Raw genomic sequence first — 20,480 nt, forward strand, 5'->3', positions numbered from 1 at the left:
TTGTTTCCCTACCTACCTTTTCAGGTAAATAGTTTGATGTTCATAAAAAGTGGATTTTTGTGTATTGATCCCATTAGGACGTAACAAACAACCCAACCTATATCTGGGATGATTTCATCTTCATCAGATTTGCTTTCATCATCAGAGTCTTCCTCCTCCCCTTTCTCCGGAGAGTCTCCTAAGTCAGCCACTGTGCTGTCATCATAAGTATATCCAATAGTGGCCTTCTTCTCTGCTAGCCTGCAAAGAAATGCAATTAAAATGTCTCATTTGTCTATGTCCAGGCTTTATATACATAAACCATGTTGCTGTTCGAATCAGAGTTTCCGTTAATGCCATCCAATGCACTTCAGCGCCTTGATTTCCAGAGAAAGTCACGAAGCTCCGGCTTGGAAGGAGGAAGTATCAGTCATGTGAAGTGTGATGTGGAACGCAGCTCGGCGACCCTCTCAGGACAAAGGTGCTGGACTGCTTTGGACAGCATTATATGAATAAGAAAACCTGGATTCGAACAGCAACATTATACATAGGTTTTAACACATTAAATAGGTATACTAAATACATAAAGAAATACAACCTCAATTCCATACTGGCCCAATTTCAAGTGTCTAACCAGTGGCCTACAGGTTCCAAGTGTCCCTCAAGCACTGTGCAGCTTTCAGCAAGCTGGCTGTCATTAGTAGGCCCATATTGGGCCAGCATACACCCCTTTCCTACCACTCCCACTGTCATCTCCTTCCATCATAAAATGGCCACTTCTGATTTCAGTCTCCACCTAGTCATCAGGTATGAAGAGAGTGGGTACTATGTGAGCCACAGCTTCGGTATATGTTGGTCTTGTTTCTGAGGAAGGTTCTACTTATACAAGGCAGGCACAACTGCACTGGACTCCATACATTCCAACAACACAACAGGTTAGTGTGAAAGTACCATTTCTGTGGCATTCACTCTTGGTGATTACATAACGTACCAGAGTTATTCGTTCCACTGGCTCTCTCTGCGTTAAGTAAGATACAGTCTTTTTTTACCCTGTGTATATTATACAACATTTAAAAATAAAACAGCAATTTGGTGTTTTCGGACCTTAAAGGACTTACGAGGTCTGATTTGTAAAAAATAAATAAAAAAAAGTTAGATACCTGTGTGTGTTTGCAAGGCACGGAGGACGCCGTCCGCGCCCTCCGTGCCGTTCCGCCGGGTCCCCGCTGCTTAATATCCCCCCCACCGTCCCCCGGCCCGTGCTCTTCAGCCTTCACAAAGATGGCCGCCGGAGCTGGCCGCAGCTGCACAGTCCGCATAGCCGCGAGTGCGGCTGCGCAGCTCTAAGGCTAACCCCCCGATCCACGTAACAGTAGCGTGGATCGGGGAGTTGGCCTTAGAGCTGCGCAGCCGCACTCGCGGCTATGCGGACTGCGCAGCCGCGGCCAGCTCCGGCGGCCATTTTTGTGAAGGCTGGAGAGCCCGACCCGGGCCGTGCGGTCGGGGGACGTTCGGGGGGATATTAAGCAGCGGGGACCCGGCGGAACGGCATGGAGGGCGCGGACGGCGTCCTCCATGCCTTGCAAACACACACAGGTATCTAACTTTTTTTATTTACTTTTTACAAATCAGGTCTCGTAAGTCCTTTAAAGCAAACCTAAAGCAAAAATTAACTTATGAGAAAATGAATTGTATGTGTAGTACACCTAAGAAATAGGACATTAGTAGCAAAGAAGAGAGTCTCATATGGTTATGCAGTACAAGGAGCGCAAAAAAAAAAAAAAAAAACCTTCAGTTATCTATGTAAAAGAGCGTCTCTGAGCTATTCGACCCAACTTGGGACAAATACAGTCATGTTTTCTAAAGCACTTAAAAAAGCTAAGAGCTTAGGATAATACCACACCAGCTACTTAAAGGGAATATCCGAGATGAAAAAAAGTGAACTGCATTATTTTTCCTTTTACTCCCGCCGTTCGGGAGTAAATCACTCCAGTATTTGCCTGTGACACCGAAGTACTTTGGCCCCAGGAAGTTAATGTCACTCTTCCTTCTTTGTTTGGCGCAGGCTTCGATCTAACCTTGGGTAGCGCCTGTGCACTGAATAAGACGGCGGACATGGACGATTCACGTCCGCCCTCTCATCGCGTACTTTCCCCCTTTTGCTTGACCTCTCTGTAGCCTCCCATGTCAGTGCCTGCGTTCCATATACTCCAGCAAAAAATGAACTGCGCCTGCGTGGGGTCAAACTCTTCTGAGTTGGGGGGGGGGGGGGACTCTGACCTGGGGGGTTAGGTCCTGAAACAGAGCAATCTAATCACACTGGTCAGATGGAAAAAAAAAAATCATGGGCTACTGACCAAGGTAAGACTGCCTTGAAAAACAATTCCTTGGACATTTCCTTTAATAACGTAACGTAATCTTCATTAGATACCAGCCTAAATGTAAGCTCTGTTTTAGCGCATGATTTAAATAAGTAGAGAACTTACTTTTTCTTCTCATCTTCCCCAGGTCTCTGAAGGCCACCATAAAGCTCATCAATATAGATCTGGTATAAACACTGCTCTTCTGAAACTGTAGGACGCAAGAATAAAAAATACTGCGTTGCATATTTGCGACTTAAATGTCAATGTTACCTGTAATCATGCTATACATAATTTAGAGTACAATATGTGCAATGACCATCTACCCACTTTGTTCCAGTTACAGGATGGGCAATTACAAATGCTGCTGCATGAACCCCTGCAGGCCCTCTAGTGTTCTTTCATCTCTGATCTGCTATCTACCAGTAGCTATAATCTCCACCATACCAAGACATGAAATATCAATTAGCCACTACTCAGTGCAGAAGAATAGACCAACTGGCATTAAAGTGGATCCGAGATGAACTTTTACTCCTTGCATAATTGTGTTCCTTACATATAGTTTATAGGGCATTCCTCAAGCCAAATACTTGTTTTGTTTTGTTTTAATACCCTAATTTCCTATAAACTAAACAAACCACACCCACAGCTTCTCCAGAGTGCCTTGGCGCTTGCAAAGGATTGTGGGATTTCAGTCTTGGCAGGTGAAAAAGGTGTTACTAGCTATAGATTTCAGAGGCAGAGTTTTCACAATCTGAGAGCTGCAGTGCAGATACAGATCAGTTGCCTGTGTAATGGAGGAGATAAGAGTGGAGTTTTCACAGAATATGCAGATTAGCATGCCTAGATACAGATAAGCTTGCCTGTGTTGTGTAATAGTGACAAGCAGAAAACATGTCTGCTCCCATTGTATCACAGGAAAAAATATTAATATACTGTTGAAGCTGTTTGAAGATAGATTTGCTGTGTAAACTATCTAAACTTTAGATAAGATATATAGACAAGTCACTTGTTATATTTAGTTTTTCATCTCGGATCCGCTTTAATGTTTGATAACTGTAGCTGGGAAGTATCCCAGAAACACCTGTGGCAGCTGGAGGAAATGCATGTATTTGAAGGGGAATTGAATATGGACTATGTTTGGTGGGTGTCTAGTTCCAGAAAGCAGTTGTAGGTGTGTCACTGAGCAAGGTTTACATTTATATGGGACATAAAAAATCTTGTGGCCTGCATGTTTAAACTTGGTCCCCCAGGGCTCTTCAAGGACAAATGTAAAGCCAACCTCTTCTTGCAGGGCAGTCCCTGCTGCCCTTTAATGGGGGAAGTGCTACAAAAAAACCCGGAATGCCATAATCAGGTGCATGTTCACGCTGTCATAGAGGGATGCACAGACTGAATGAGGGCAAATCAGGTAAATCTGTCTCTGACGGCGCATTAGTAACATGGGTGTCACATAGATCACAATGTTAATTGCAGCCATAGTGGGGCCAATATGGGCATCAGTGGCATCTATCGGCAAAATTGCAGTCAGAACCGATGTTCTACTAGCAGCTATCCCCAAGGTTTAAAAGATTGCCAGATTTTTGCATTCTGTTTTTGATTTACATTTTACAAAAACATCACACCTTTTATGTTAACAGATTTGCATAATGAAAAGCAGAATACCATCAGTGCTGACATAAACTCAAAGTTTAGACACGCTTTAATCAGTAACAGAGAGAGATGGAGAGAGAGGGAGATAAACAGATTTTTTTTACTAATGTTTTTAATAGTACAGATACATTAAATGAGATCACAATTATAAGATGACCTAAGACTACCTTGTTAACCACTTAAGGACCAGGGGTGTTTTGGTTGATCTGTGCTGCATGGGCTCTTCAGCCAGCAGCACAGATCAGGTTTTAGGCAGGGCGATCAGACTGCTGGGGGGGGGGGGGTCCTGATCACCGCCTTGTGCCTAGCGGGGGTGCTCCTCAAAGCCTCCCTCCGCAGCGCTATTCCCCCTCCCTCTCCTACTGTCTGTGGGCGGCACAGGACGGCGATCCGTCCTGTACCGCCTCTGATAGGCTTCAGCCTATCAGATACCGGCGATCCCCGGCCAATCAGAGGCCGGGGATCACCGATCTCCTTTACGGCGCTGCTGACACAGCAGCGCCGTGCGACGTAAACACTGGGGATTTCTTCGGCGCGTGTTTACATTTCGCCTGCGAGCCGCAATCGGAGGCTCGCAGGCTGTTCGCGGAGACACCCTCCGTGAGCCGACATGGAATGGCCACATGCTCGTTTCCATGGAAACACCACAGCGACCTGCCGTTGCCTATCGGAGTTAGGCGGTCGTTAAGTGGTTAAGGCACAACACACATGCTACTTTTTTGTCCAACTATCATCCAAACTTAGTCTGTTGGACGATAGATGGGCAATGTGTATGTGTGATAAACGACTAGACAAGTGACTGATAGCAGGCGGTTTTGTCCGATCCATAGTACTTTTGGCAGTTACACTGCACAGCAACATTTGATCCTTGTCATATTTATAGTTGCTAGGAGTGTTTATGTTTTTCACTATTTTATGATTGCTACATGTCTGTCTTCAATGTTATTCTTACATCCGTTTACAGTGAAAATACAGCCTCTCCCTGGTCAAACTGTAACCTCGGTGGGAAGTATTTGTGCTTGTTGCAACCAATCACACTTACTTAAAGGAAACCTAAAATAAGGGGGGGGGGGAAAGAGTTTCACTTACCTGGGACTTCTGCCAGCCTCCTGTGCAGTCAAGGAACGATCCTCCAGTCCCCCGCCATGACTCAGTTTCAATTCTGCCAGTCGGTGGCCACTGCACCTGCATGGTCCTGGCCGCACGCATCCTCGTTTGCGCTCCCGTCGCTGGGAGCGTCCTGTGCAGGCAAAGTAGAGATTTTCTCATACTGAGCAGGATGCTACCGCCAACAGGAGTGCGAGAAGGATGCCAGGGCCGCGCATGTGCTGTAGCCATCGACTTATAAGTCGGTTATAACAATAGCCGCGGCAGAGGACAGCGAATGCACATGAGGCTGCAGGGGGCTGGCAGAAGCCCCAGGTAAGTTATTTCAGGTTTCCTTTATTTTGCAAATCATGCTTGATTGACTCCATGTGTAAAGCTGCCCCCCCCCCAATAATGAAATGATAAAATACTCACTCCCTGCAAAGTCATTCTGAACCAAGCCCCGATATCGCTCATAATTACACTTTCGGTCATCAGCATCCTGCTCGGGGGAGCTAAAGAATTGAATAAAGAAGATAATTGGTTTGTTTACTGCATACATCCTTTATAAGACTTTTTTTGCTGTGAGAATGTTATCAGTTATGTAACTTAACTCACATTGTTGTAAGAAGGGGGGGCTTGTATTCTGGAATATAGTCCAGGTGGGCTCGTACATCAAAGCGGTCAATCATGTTGTTAGAGTCTCCTTGCCATGGCATCCTACAGGAGGAGAAGACATTTAAACTCTGCAATTTTGCTTGATGTGAGTTTATGTAATGAGCTCATCTTTGTAAGAATGCTCACATGTTAACAGGACTCTCCGCTGCCAGAGCCACGGCGGAATCCAGATGGATCTTGCAGGATCTTCCATGGACTTGAAGGAACTGAGCAGGATCCTTTTTCTGTAGGAGAGATGGAGATTGTTTTAGCATCTATTCTAGTTCTTTCTGTATAATTACAGTTTAGAACTATACCTAGGCATGCATGCTGAACATGTAAAAATATAGTTGAAGAACTGTAAACATGCCTGATTTTAGAGCCGAATTCTACTGAGTTATAATACCATCATATTTGTTCTTACCATTTCCTTAATTACGGTACAGAATTGTATCTTTCATGCAGTGACTCTTGCAAGCTCTCACAAATTAATTCAAAATTTTTAAGTACCATATGATATGGAGGTCTTTTCAAAAACAACCCACTCTGCTCTATCCTGGAGAAAGGAGATTAAACCTTTAGGTGAACAGGCTGCATTAAAGGAAAACTGTAGCGAGAGGGATATGGAGGCTGCCATATTGGTTTCATTTAAAGGATACCCGAAGTGACATGTGACATGATGAGATAGACGTGTGTGTACAGTGCCTAGCACACAAATAACTATGCTGTGTTCCTTTTTTTCCTTTCTCTGCCCGAAAGAGTTAAATATCAGGTATGTAAGTGGCTGACTCAGTCCTGACTCAGACAGCAAGTGACTACAGTGTGACCCTCACTGATAAGAAATTCCAACTATAAACACTTTCCTAGCAGAAAATGGCTTCTGAGAGCAAGAAAGATAAAAAGGGGAATTTGTTATCAGTGAGGGTCACACTGTAGTCACTTCCTGTCTGAGTCAGGACTGAGCCAGCCATTTACGAGACCTGAAATTTAACTCTTTCAGACAGAGAAAGAAAAAAAAAGGAACACAGCATAGTTATTTGTGTGCTATGCCCTGTACATACCCATGCCTATCATGTCACTTCAGGTATCCTTTAACCACTTTACCCCAAGGCGGTTTTTACCCTAACGGATGAGAGCGATTTTCACCTTTCCGTGCTCATCCCTTTCATTTGCCAATAGCGTAATCACTACTAATCACAATGAAATGATCTGTATCTTGTTTTTTTTTTCACCCCCAATTTGGCTTTTTGGGGTTGATATTTGTTTTCAGTAATTACTTTATTCTCTATTTTAAAGGGGAATACAAGGAAAAAATGAAAAAATACACTATTTCTCCAATTTCCTCCCCTATGGTTTTAATATAAACACTGCTATTGTACACAAAACCCACACACTTGATCTGCCTATTTGCCCTGCCACAAGATTTTAAATTATGTCCCTAGTACAAAGTTTGGTGACAATACATCATTTGGAAATAAAGGTGTTTTTTTTTGGGGGGGGGGGGGTTCTTTTTTCTCACTATTTTTACAGGCACGTGCATGGGGATGCACGTGCACCCGCGGGAGCGCGCATGTGCACCCGCGGGAGCGCACACGCACAGCGGCAGCAGTACTGTTAGACTTATAAAAAACGTCCTGGAGCCATTAAGTTTTTATAAGTCAGCATGTCATTAAGTGGTTAAAGCAACACTGGTTGCCTAGTACCCAGCAGATCTTCTGCCTCTAATACGTTTAGCCATAGACCCTGAACAAGCATGCAGCAGATTGGGTGTTTTTGACATTGTCAGAACAAGATTATCTGCATACCTGTTTCTGGTGTGATTCAGGCACTACTGCAGCCTGACAGACCAGCAGGGCTTCCAGGCAACTAGTATTGTTGAAAAAGAAATAAATATTGCAGCCTCCATATTCCTCTCACTAGAGTTGTCCTTTAAAAGGAGTCTGAACTGAGGGGTTGTATGGAGGCTGCCATATTTATTTTTTTACACCAGTTGCCTGGTGGTCCTGCTGATCTCTTTGGTTGAAGTAGTGTCTGAATCACACACCTGAAACAAGCATGCATGCTGGAGTCTCTGATGGCATTTCCATATAAGGAACCACGGGGAGATCAGGAGAGAGGTTCAGGAGTATTACTTTGGTGGTCTGACTGGAAGACTGGGAGAGCCCGCTGATAAAACTCAATGCCTGTATCTCATGGAAACGAATGTGAGTGACCTATTTGAATAAATATGTTATGAGGTAAAAAGTGAAAGTTACTATCTGAAGAGTAGAGGAGTGGTAAAGAGTCTGAGTGGCAAGGAGAGCTCAGTGAATTCCCCACATGCAGTTTATGGCCATTGTAATAGTGGTCCAACAGACTCGGTAAGTCAATGATACAAGGGTGTTAGTGAGTGTGTTTTACCAACTTTGTGAGCGCTGAACAAGAGACATTTTTGTTGCATTTATACTTACCCGGTGCTTCCTGCAGCCCTTTTGGGCTCCCTCGTCATCCTCCCGGAATGGTCCGATCCTCCACAGGCCAGCCCTCTCTCTTTCTCCAGTCACGCCATACTGCATATGCGTGGCCCGGCTGCACATGCATCCCTTTAGCGGGAGTGTTCTGCACCATACACAGAACACTCCCGGCAATGGAAGTGTGCGACCAGGCTGCACATGCACAGTACAGCAAGACTGGACTAAGAGACCGGCTGGCCAGCAGAGGGTCGGAGCGTCCCGGGAGTACAGCAAGGGAGTCCATGGCTTAAAGGGGGCTAAGGGAAGTCCCGGGTAAGTATAAAAACTCTTTCAAAATTTTCATCTCAGCCATGCCTGAGACAATAGTGATCAGATTTTGTAAATGATCAATTTCTGATTGGAGAGAAACAACTAATACACCATTCCTATTCTGGAAAAGTAAAAAGGCTTTGAAGTCAATGTATTTTGATTAATAGACGCTTATCTCCGAAGAGGCCGTCATGTTGGACGGCGAAACATGTCAGATACATAGCGTCTGATGCCACTTGCTACACCCCATCTCTACCCACAGAGCCTTTCGGAACCAGCCTTTCTCCAAACTGTACATCAGTGGCGTGGTAACTATGATTATAACATCAAGCATGAATCACACTACTAACTACGCATTACCATAAGTGATTGTCTTTATGTGGATACAAAATCCAATGCTACAAGTGACCATTGCTACATGTGAACTTTGCTTGGCTATTTTCTGCATGACCTGCATGGCTTCACTTCCTTGCTTTGCAAAGCTGTACCACACGCTTTCTAACATAGGCTGAAGTTTCTATATGTAACTGGAGGTGGTCGGTGGAAACCCATATATGCATCATTGAGGACTGCGATTGAGTCCAACAACTTGAAAACAGTCAAGCTTATAAACATTATATGGGACTGCGATTGAATCCAATCTTTTGATACCCGCTGGCATCTATTGCATGGACGGTGATTAAGCCATATGGAAATATAAGGAACTTGATATCTGTACCTTTCATCATTTGTAGCTATCACGGATGAACTCAGTACCCCATTTTTTCTACTAAAACAACCACACACAGATATATTTATATACTTCTTGTCCTCCCTCCGTTCATGGACAATACAAACTAAATCTTCCTATGGGAGACTTATTGGCTCGATTGCTGATCGTGGGTACACTTTAGAACAGAGGACTGCAGCCTCTGAGAGACCTAGCTATGGGTGTTAGCAAGCTGGTATTTTTAATTGTTTATTGTATGTTTAGTAGGTTGTGAGTTTTTTGTATAGTACTTTCTAGATTAAAGGTTTTCTTACATGCACCCAAGAGTCAGTTATCTTTATGTTTTGCCACGTATTTTGATTAATACCCTGCCAAATTTATCAATCAACACAAGGAGAGCCAGTTTATTTACAGATCAAAACTGCTATTTTTATTAAATCCATCATTATACAAACTTAAAATGGCTGTAATGGGGTATGTATTGCTCTTAATAAAGTGAACTATTGCACAGAACACAAGGAAAAAAGAAAGAAATGCACCCTGCGTGTTTTTAGAGAGAAGAGCCCGTCTAACTCCCCCTCATCTTCAAGTAATCACAAGTGCAATATGATCTCTCAGCTGTGTCAGTGCACACACACACACACACACACACACACACACACACACACACACACACACACACACACACACACACACACACACACACACACACACACACACACACACACACACACACACACACACACACACACAAGCATGGGATATTAAGCCTTTGTCTGCTTCCATAAAAGCAGGAAGTAGACACTGCAGATTTGTAGCAGGAGTTCTGTAAGCTGTAACAAAGAAATGTTTTTCTTTAAAGGTTATTATGCTGTTGCTCATCTTTAAAGAGAACCTGTACTGAGTAAAAATATTTAAAATAAACACATGAGGTAACTTGAAATGAACATTACATAGTTACCTCGCCATCAGTTCCCCTCAGAAGCTCACCATTTTCTTCTGACAATAATCCCTTCCAGTTCTGACAATATTTTGTCAGAACTGAAATATATCAGTTACTCTCCGTTATAGATCAGTTGCTGTCAGTTACAGCTGAGAGAAGAACTGATGTGTCCAGGTTTCCCTATGGCTCAAGTGAGCGATGTTACAGTTTAACTGTGTGCTGACCAGAAAGCTGTTATGGGATAATGGCCATTTTCAAAATGGAGGATGGAAAATTCCCTTGATCACAGTGAACAAACAGGACGCGGGACAGGAGAAAGACACTGAGGCGTAGACTACATGGAAGGTAAGTATGACTTGTGTATGCTTATTTTGATTTTAATTTTCAGTTCAGGTTTTCTTTAAAGAGGAACTGTAACGACAAAACGTCCCCTGGGGGGTACTCACCTCGGGTGGGGGAAGCCTCCGGATCCTAATGAGGCTTCCCACGCCGTCCTCCATCCGTCAGGGGTCTCGCTGCAGCCCTCCGTGCAGCGGTGACGTAATATTTACCTTCCTGGCTCCTGCGCAGGCGCTCTGACGGCTGTCGGCTCCGAAGTAGGCGGAAATACCCGATCGCCGTCGGGTCTGCTCTACTGCGCAGGCGCAAGTTTCCGGCGCCTGCGCAGTAGAGCGGACCCAACGGAGATCGGGTATTTCCGTCTATTTCCGTGCCGAAAGCCGCCACAGCTCCCCCGCTGGAGCCAGCAAAGGTAAATATTGAAGCTACAGTCGGCTCTGTCGCCGGCTGTTCGGAGGGCTGCAGCGAGACCCCCATAGGACAGAGGACAGCGTGGGAAGCCTCATTAGGATCCGGAGGCTTCCCCCACCCGAGGTGAGTACCCCCCAGGGGAGGTTTTTTGTTGTTACAGAGTCTCTTTAAGAGTAGAGACGAAGTTCTGAGTTCAGATCCGCTTTAACATCTATAAACTTGCAATTCTATGACTCAGGAGATGTTGATTAACAATTACCCTGCTCAAACAATCGGTATTGTTAGAGCACCAGTGCGTTTCAGCAGGGCTGTATTCTAAAGTGGATCGTTCAACAAGAAAACTGGTGACATTTTTATTTGATTTGCAGGAAGCACATTTGATTGGCCCAATTTCAAACTGCATAAAATTTAAATTGAATTAAATGATTTGCATCTCACTGACCAATTGTAAGTAACATAGAGATATTGGAATGACAGGTTACAGATGCACTACCATCCATGCCAGTATTGAGAGTGAAAATATCACCTACAATTTTCTCATAGTATTCCCTCCGTCGTTCTGCCCTTTTCTTATAGTCCACCATCATCCCCCGAAGCTTCCGCTCGTGCTTACGAGCTTCATGCCACATTCTTGAACCAGTCTTCATCCGATACACTAAATATGGCAAAAGAGAAAAGATAAAGAAACGCAGGCTGAAATGTACACAAGAACACGCATAAGCCATTTTTACTTTCCATAAAGAGTAAAAAAGAGGACAGTGCAGAATACATTTTAAGGATTTTTTTTCAAAACTATAGTAGATTCTTGACTATACGTCTAGAAATTTAGGTCATACTCACAAAATAAAAGTATAGGGGTAGACTTATACACGAGTCACAAGCTACACTGAGTAGTAATGTGTACTATTAGTGACATTCCCAATTGCGGCAACTTACCTGTGGTAAGTAATACTTTGATAAAGGAAATGCCAAGAAAACACACGTCTGAACAATTAACAAGGGGGGGGGGGGGGGTACTGGGCTGCGGAAAGGGGGTGAATAACTGCTGCACTTGGGGGGGCCTGGAGGAGTTATTGGCTGCACTTAAGGGACAGGAGGGGTTAATGGCTGCAGTACTGTATGCATTGCAGTCATTAACTCCTCCTGGTCCCCAAATGCAGCTGTTAATTGTTCCTGATCCCCAAGTAAAACAATTAACTTTGCTGGGTAGACTTATACTTGATAACCATATTCCGTATAAAGGGAAACAAAAAGAATAAAGTGCCACAACACCCACATAGACTTTATACCAGTACAAGGATATGTATCTCAAAAATATTGAAGAAACTTGAATAATTTATAAGCAAAAATACAAAAAGTCTTTATTGAAGACAACACTTGTGCAAAAATGTTCATAAAAAGGTATTCTTCAGGAAACATTTGCCAAAGCAAAGAATGGCGAACATATAACAGTGATTAACATCAAGATTAGTGCAGTTGTAAATATTGAGGCGACAACGTCGACTTGTTTCGGGATAGACCCTTCATCAGGCCTCCACATATAAGGACAAATCTGTAAAGTTAACGTGGGAACCGCGCATGGCAGCAGGGCTGTGGAGTCGGTACAAAAATCCACTGACTCATTTTATGAAACCACCGACTCCAGGTATCCAAAATTGCTCAGACTCCAACTCCTTAGTCTAATTTTTACAAAGGCTATGGATTTGGTTCAAAAATCATCCGACTTCAGGTACCCAAAATTACTCCAACTCCACAGCCCTGTATGGCAGGAGCTGGATGAGAATGGCCAGTGGTAAAATTGGTCAGTGGCCAGTGGTAAAATTGGTCAGTGATTGGCCAATCATAATTGAAAGGGTGTATCAGGCTTTAATTGGCCAATCACGGACCAATTTTACCACCTCCATATAGTATGAGAGCTCACTTACACAATCTGCTCATAGTATTCAAAATCTGTTGACCCTCATACTACACGGAGGTGGTAAAATTTTCCAATAAACTTAACCACTTGGTGACTGCAGTGTTAAACCCCCTAAAGACGAGGCTCTTTTTGGCTGAGCTGGGCTGTGCCGGCTTTTCAGCCTCCTGCACAGCCCACCTAATAAGTATGGCGATCGGACTCACCTATTTTTGTCCCTAAGGGGACATGCTGCCGGAGGGGTCTGCAGTGTTCTCCCCAGGCTCTTTTAGCCGGGTGCTCCACCCGGCTAGATTTGGTGACCACCCGGCTGTCATCGGCTCACCTCCTCACTGCCTCCTATGCTGTAAGCACAGTTGCCCTGCATTTTCAACTCGCCCCACCCGGCTACTTTTTCATGCCACCCGGCTGCTATTTCATGCCACCCGGCTGGAAAAAAATTCTGGGGAGAACACTGGGTCTGATCGCTCTTATCACATTTTTTTTTCTTAGCCTGTATCAGGCAGGCTCTCCCTCCCTCCTCCCTTCCCTTCTCCCCTCCGTCCATTACACTGAACAGGACTGCGATCCGTCCTGTTCCGCCTCTCATAGGCATCAGCCTATGAGAGGACAGCGATCCCAGGTCAATTAGAGGCCGGGGATCGCCGATCTCATACAGCGCTGCCGGGGGCCGCAGCGCTGTACAGTTGTAAACAAAGGGGATTTCTTTCCCCTTACAAGCAGCCTGCTAGCCGCGATCGGCAGCTAGCAGGCTATTCACGGAACTCTGCTCCGTGAATGAGCAGTGAACGATCGCGCATCCGCACGGCCGTTCCCTGGGAAACTGCAGCCCCAGGACTTGACACCAATTGGCGTTAGGCGGTCCTGGGGCTGCCGCTGCGGTCACGCCCATTGGCGTGATGCGGTCTTCAAGTAGTTAATCAACAACTACAGTGAGAAGAATATGGAGGCTGCCATATTTATTTCTTCTTAAACAATATGAATTGCCTGGCAGCCCTGCTGATCTATTTGCCTGCAGTAGTGTCTAAATCACACCAGAAACAAGCATGCAAGCTAACCCAGTCAGATCTGACAATGTCACAAATATCTGATCTGCATATGCTTGTTCAGGGTCTAAGGCTAAAAGTATTAGAGGCAAAGGATCAGCAGGACAGCCGGGCAACTGGAATTGCTTATAAGGAAATAAATACAGTGGGATGCGAACCTTTGGGCAACCTTGTTTATCATGATTTTCCTGTATAAATCATTGGTTCTTATGATAAAAAATGTCAGTTAAATACAGGAGACACACACAGTGCTATTTGAGTAGTGAAATTAAAGTTTCTTGGATTTACAGAAAATGCGCAATAAATTGTTTAAATAAAATTAGGCAGGTGCATAAATGTGGGCACTGTTGTAATTTTATTGATTACAAAACATTTAAAAGTAATTATTGGAACTCAAATTGGCTTGGTAAGCTCAGTGACCCCTGGCCTACATACACAGGTGAATCCAATTATGAGAAAGATTATTTAAGGGGGTCAATTGTAAGTTTCCCTCCTCTTAATCTTCCCTGAAGAGTAGCAACATGGGGGTCTCAAAACAACTCTCAAATGACCTGAAGACAAAGATTGTTCACCATCATGCTTTAGGGGAAGGATACAGAAAGCTGTCTCAGAGATTTCAGCTGTCTGTTTTCCACAGGAAAATATTGAGGAAATGGAAGACCACAGGTTCAGTTCAAGTTAAGGTTCGAAGTGGCAGACCAAGAAAAATCTCAGATAAACAGAAGCGACGAATGGTGAGAACAGTCAGAGTAAACCCACAGACCAGCACCAAAGACCTACAACATCATCTTGCTGCAGATGGAGTCACTGTGCATCGTTCAACGAGTCGGCACACTTTACACAAGGAGATGCTGTATGCAAGAGTGATGCAAAGGAAGCCTTTTCTCCGCCCACAGCACAAACAGAGCTGCTTGATGTATGCTAAAGCACATTTGGACAAGCCAGCTTCATTTTGGAATAAGGTGCTGTGGACTGATGAAACTAAAATTTAGTTATTTGCGAATGACAAGGGGCGTTACACATGGAGGAAAAACACCACAGCATTCCAAGAAAAACACCTGCTACCTACAATAAAATATGGAGGTGGTTCCATCATGCTGTGGGGCCAGTGCAGGGACTGGGAATATTGTAAAAGTTGAGGGATGCATGGATTTCACTCAGCATCAGCAGATTCTGGAGACCAATGTCCAGGAATCAGTGACAAAGCTGAAGCTGGGCTGGATCTTTCAACAAGATAAGGACCCTAAACACTGCTTAAAATTCACTAAGGCATTCATGCAGAGGAAGAAGTACACCATTTTGGAATGGCCATCTCAGTCCCCAGACTTGAATAGAATTGAAAATCTGTGATGTGAGTTAAAGAGAGCTGTCCATGCTCGGAAGCCATCAAACCTGAATGAACTAGGAGATGTTTTGTAAAGAGGAATGGTCCAAAATACCTTCAACCAGAATCCAGACTCTCATTGGAACCTACAGGAAGCATTTAGAGGCTGTAATTTCTGCAAAAGAAGGATCTACTAATTGTTGATTTCATTTCTTTTTTGTGGTGCCCAAATGTTTGCACTAGCCTAATTGTGTTTAACCTATTTTAGTTCCTGGACGTAGAAACTACGTCCAGGTACCATGCGCGCTCCCGCGGCCTATCACGCGTGTGCACGCGCGCTCCCGGCCCACGGTTGGTTAGCCAGGCAATCAGTGAATCGGGCTATGGTGCCCGATCACTGATCCCTCTCCCCCGCTGAAAAAGTGACAGCTTCTCTCGGAAGCTGCGCCTTTTCTGGCTGTTACCTCCCCCATGCGTCTCTCTAAGCGTATGTTACGCTTAGAGTGACGTCATGTAAACAAACTCATGGCTGCCATCTTGTGACCAAAAAGTAATACTACAACTAAAAGTAAAAAAAATAAAAATCAACACACATTTACATTATAAACCTATAGTTTACATCCCACCCTCCCAAAACTACCCAAATAAAATGTTTAACATTTAAAAAAAAAAAAAAAAAAAAAAAAGCCCAATAAATAAAACAAACAAAAAAAACATGTAAATATTTACCTAAGGGTCTAAACTTTTTAAATATCAATGTAAAGATGAAATATTTCTATATATTTTTTTTTATTTTAAACTTGTAAATAGTGATAAATACGGAAAAAATGCACCTTTATTTCTAAATAAAATATTGTCGTCATACATTGTGATAGGGACATAATTTTAACGGTGTAATAACCGGGACATATGGGCAAATACAATACGTGAGTTTTAATTATGGGGGCATGTATTATTTTAAAACTATAATGGCTGAAAACTGAAAAATAATGATTTTTTTTCCTTTTTTCATATTCTTCCTGTTAAAATGCATTTACAGTAAAGTGGCTCTTAGCAAAATGTACCCCCCAAAGAAAGCCTAATTGGTGGCGGAAAAAACAAGATATAGATCAGTTCATTGTGATAAGTAGTGATAAAGTTATAGGCTAATGAATGGGAGGTGAACACTTCTCAAGTGAAAACGACGGAACGCGAATGGGTTAAACAATTATTGCACACTTTCTTTAAATCCAATAAACTTCATTTCACTTCTCAAATATCACTGTGTGCGTCTCCTATATGATATATTTAACTGACTTTTTATCGTAACAACCAACAATTTATACAGGAAAATCATGACTATTAACAAGGTTGTCCAAACTTCCGCACTTCACTGTATGTTAGCCTCCATATCCCTCTTGCTTCAGTTGTCCTTTGAAGGTGTGTACCAGGCTTCAGAAAAGAAGGACTTCTACAGCTTGCATGCCTTCATACAGCAAGAACATCTCTGTTTGCAAACTATAGGTGCGTACACACGCACTACTAAATGCAACGACGGGTCCGCCGGACCCTCCCAATGGGCGGACTTTAGCCGACAGTATGCGTGTGTACACGCTGTAGGCGGACTGATAACGCTGTTTCAGTCCGCCGACAGCGTGTACACTAGTGTTGTCCGGATCATGAACGATTCGGATCTTTGATCCGAATCTATTTAATGAGTCGATCATCCGAATCATCAAAATGAACGATTCGGATCGCAAAAGGGGCGGGGCCAGGAGCGACACGCCCCCTCTCAGCGGGCAGCGGGGTCCTGGAAGCAGAGCTGAGATGGATCGCTCTGTTGGATGGGAGGCAGCCTTGCAGGGACAGCAGGTAGATAAGAGAGAGGGGACATGGGTGCCACTGCCAGATATGTGTAGAGCACACATACTGGCTATAACGTGCTGCCCATTATAGGCTGGCTGTTCCGTAGTTGTGCACAGTGAACACATTTGAAGCTTTTGGCTCAGCACAGCTCAGTAACTTTGCAGGCACTGTGATTGCAGGGCAAAATGATCCTCCTCCACTCGGCACTAAACAGCTGCACTTATCTTCTGGGAATGCTTTCCTTCACTGTGTGACGTTTGCATGGAAAGTACACAGATGAACATATAGGTGAAATACATGTAAAGCATATGATTGCAGCATGTGAGTATTGTGTGCACAAACATTTCTGCTCTCTGCTCGTCCCTCCTCCCTTCTCTGTCCACTCCCTGCCCTCTGTCCATCTTCTCCCCTTCTCTCTGTGTGTCCACCCCCCTACCCTTCTCCTGTCCACAGCAGGGAAAGACCTGTCCTGCTAGTCATCTCACCCCGAATGCTTCGGTAGTAAAATGATCCGAGATTCGGATCAAAGATCCGGATCTTTTCAATGATCCGATTCGAATCATCCGGATCATTGAAAAGATCCGAACTTCCCATCTCTAGTGTACACACACGCATACTGTCGGCTAAAGACCGCCCAGCGGGAGGGTCCGGCGGACCAGCCGTTGCATTTAGTAGTGCGTGTGTACGCACCTTATGCGTTATTGCTCTAAATATCAGCAGGAACTGAAGGAGAATGTTTAATTAGCTGCCAGTTACATCACTGTACGAGTAAAAAACCCAAAAACCAAAATTCACCAGTGTAACCTGCAGCAGACTGCAGATGTCCCTTAAGTAACTGTTGATATTTCTTTCCACGGATGTGCAAGTGCAGCTAAACATTTTTTAAAGCAAGCTGGTTTTATGGCCCAGTCACAATATTAGTAACATCAATAAAGAACAATTAAAAAACAACATCTTGGAGCAGTTATTATTAATTTGATAAAGTACAGGTAGTAACAACAGTAGTGTTTGTTAAACACAGTTTATGCATTCAATGAAATGGCAACAAATCTCACCTACTCTCCATAGTATAGAGTCTATACAATCCAATAAATAGTGAAGACACTGGATGAACATGACAACTAAGGAACTAGAAATTTTCAAGCAGTTGTAGCTTTCACATTTCAATCTTAAAGGAATACTGTGGGGGGGGGGGGGGGGGGGGGGTCGGGGGAACTTACTCAGGGCTTTTAATGGTCCCCCGTAGACATCCTGTGCCTGCGCAGCCACTCACCGATGCTCCGGTCCCGCCTCCGGTTCACTTCTGGAATTTCAGTCTGAAAACCACTGCGCCTGCGTTGCCGTGTCCACGCTCCAGCTGATGTCACCAGGTGCGTACTGTGCAGGCCCAGTATGGTCTGTGCCTGCGCAGTACGCTCCTGGTGACATCAGCCGAAGCAAAGACACCGCAACGCAGGCGCAGTGGCTTTTAGACTTTAAAGTCTGAAATTCCAGAAGTGAACTAGAGGCGGGGCCGGAACATCGGTGAGCGGCTGCGTGGGCGCAGGATGTCTGCGGGGGACCATTAGAAGCCCTGGGTAACTTCAACTCATTTTCCCCCGATCCCCCTACAGCATTCTTTTAAGCTTACCAAGATTTGCATGCAAATACTGTATACAGTGTTTAAAATGGAACAACTGGGTTCTACCTTGGAAGAATTTGACGGTCCAAACATTTGCAAAATCCTGCATAGACTAAAAATATGCACCTCATTGACCATTTCTGCCTGAAAACGTTTAGCATCAGTCTACCATCTCTGAGGACTGAGACCCACTAGAGCGTTTTTTTTGAGCGTTAAGGGATCGCTTTCAATCACTTTACCTAAACGTTCTGCCAATGTAAATGGATGGGACAGATTCCACTGGAGCGAATGCAATTAGGCAAATTGCAGGACATGCAGCATTTTGGGAGCGTTTCCATTCTAATGTATTGTATAGGAACAGAGAAATCGCTCCCAGGCGTTTTTGTTACAGAAGCTGTTCAGTAACAGCTTTACTGTAACAATATCTGAAATCTACTACACTAAAAACGCTTCACAAAACTGCAAAATGCTAGCTGAAACGCTACAGAAAAGAAAAAGCGTTTCAAAATCTGCTAGCATTTTGCGGATCTGCTAGCGGGTTTTGGTGTGCACCAGGTCAAAGCGCTGATCATCAAAGAGTGCTCAGAAAGTACTCCCAGTATGTCTACAGCTATAGGTGGTTGCTGCATTCCACACTTTCTTGGAACCCGCACTTAGGAACTGTAATGGGAGCTGCTTTGACTGACAGGCCAGCTACCAACTCGCAGATTTGGCAGCACTGCCATAAGTGACATCTGCATCAATAGAGAAGATTGGTTTCAAAGAAAGATGTGGTAAACCAGAAGAAGAATCTCTAGGTAGGTTGGTAGAATGTTTCCTGCCAATTTTTTTTTCTTTCAAGGGGCTTTAAATATAAATTTAGAAATACTTGCAAATTTTACTTGTGAAATTTTGACTGAATAGGCTGTTTAAACAATATTAAATCCCCAGTTTATCACAAAGTAAAGCAAAATACTTGGTACCCGTATGCTCAATGCCTTCCCACCAGTGTCCTGTTAGTGCTCAGTTCCACTAAGACTAGACACCAAGGAACTGTATAGGGGATGGAGGGGGGCCATTAGACATCAGGGAACTGTATAAGCGTGGAAGGTGACCAGTAGACATTGAGGTTGGCCCACAACTAGATCCCAGTGTTCAATTTCAGCCCACTTTTTGAGTTTGACACCCCTGGTCTATTGGCTCTAACTAGGAGGTAAAAGCAGCTGGCTGATAACATAGCTGTGCTGGTCAATTGCATTGTTGGACACATGTAAACTGTGCAGGAATGACCCCTGCCAGAGAAAGAAGGCAGTCGACTAGATATCAACCGTGACAAGATGGGCTCCTGTCAAAGCAGGGTTCACACTTAGTGCAAAAACAGAATGATTTTTAAGTTTTGTATGTATTTTTACAGTGTAGCTAACGGAAGTCAAGGGGAAATTGCATGTGATGTGCAAATTCATGCTGCAAGAAGTATGTTTTTTTCACACATGCAAAAACACAAATGCAATTTTTAAACAGAAGTGTGATTCTCCATTAACTCTTATAGTGTGTGTGTGGCAAATGCATTTTAGCAATTCACACATGGTTTTTTAATAAGTGTGGACCCTGCCTAAACCACAGTGGCAGGTATAGTGCATTTATGCATGCAAGTAAAACATGACTCATTCTATCCTATGAAATGCATAGATTAAATCAATCAACAAATAGGTCCCTAAAATGAATGTTTTCCAGACACCTGTAGCCCCTCTGGGTTGCCCTCAGGCTTAGAGCAAGGGCCCCACACTGACTATATGCATTTCTGCACAATCTCTTTGGTACATGCATCTTCCCACCTCCCCAAGTTAATCA

At 43.9% G+C, this 20,480-nt stretch overlaps 1 protein-coding gene across 3 annotated transcripts in view; it reads right to left on the reverse strand.

The window, feature by feature from the left end:
• Positions 1-20,480, reverse strand: part of CLASRP (CLK4 associating serine/arginine rich protein) — a 59,829-nt gene that overhangs the window by 39,022 nt on the left and 327 nt on the right. For all 3 annotated transcript variants that reach the window (XM_068250885.1, XM_068250884.1, XM_068250886.1), the window contains exons 2-7: positions 11,430-11,554; positions 5,883-5,980; positions 5,697-5,798; positions 5,514-5,593; positions 2,466-2,550; positions 98-240 (exon numbers count right to left, since the gene is read on the reverse strand). In XM_068250885.1, the coding sequence (XP_068106986.1) occupies positions 98-240; positions 2,466-2,550; positions 5,514-5,593; positions 5,697-5,798; positions 5,883-5,980; positions 11,430-11,546 (625 nt within the window). In that variant the 5' untranslated portion in view covers positions 11,547-11,554. The remainder of the gene's footprint in view (positions 1-97; positions 241-2,465; positions 2,551-5,513; positions 5,594-5,696; positions 5,799-5,882; positions 5,981-11,429; positions 11,555-20,480) is intronic.

The sequence above is a fragment of the Hyperolius riggenbachi genome, chromosome 8 (genome assembly GCF_040937935.1).
Source record: "Hyperolius riggenbachi isolate aHypRig1 chromosome 8, aHypRig1.pri, whole genome shotgun sequence".
In the NCBI taxonomy this organism is placed as follows: Eukaryota; Metazoa; Chordata; class Amphibia; order Anura; family Hyperoliidae; genus Hyperolius; species Hyperolius riggenbachi.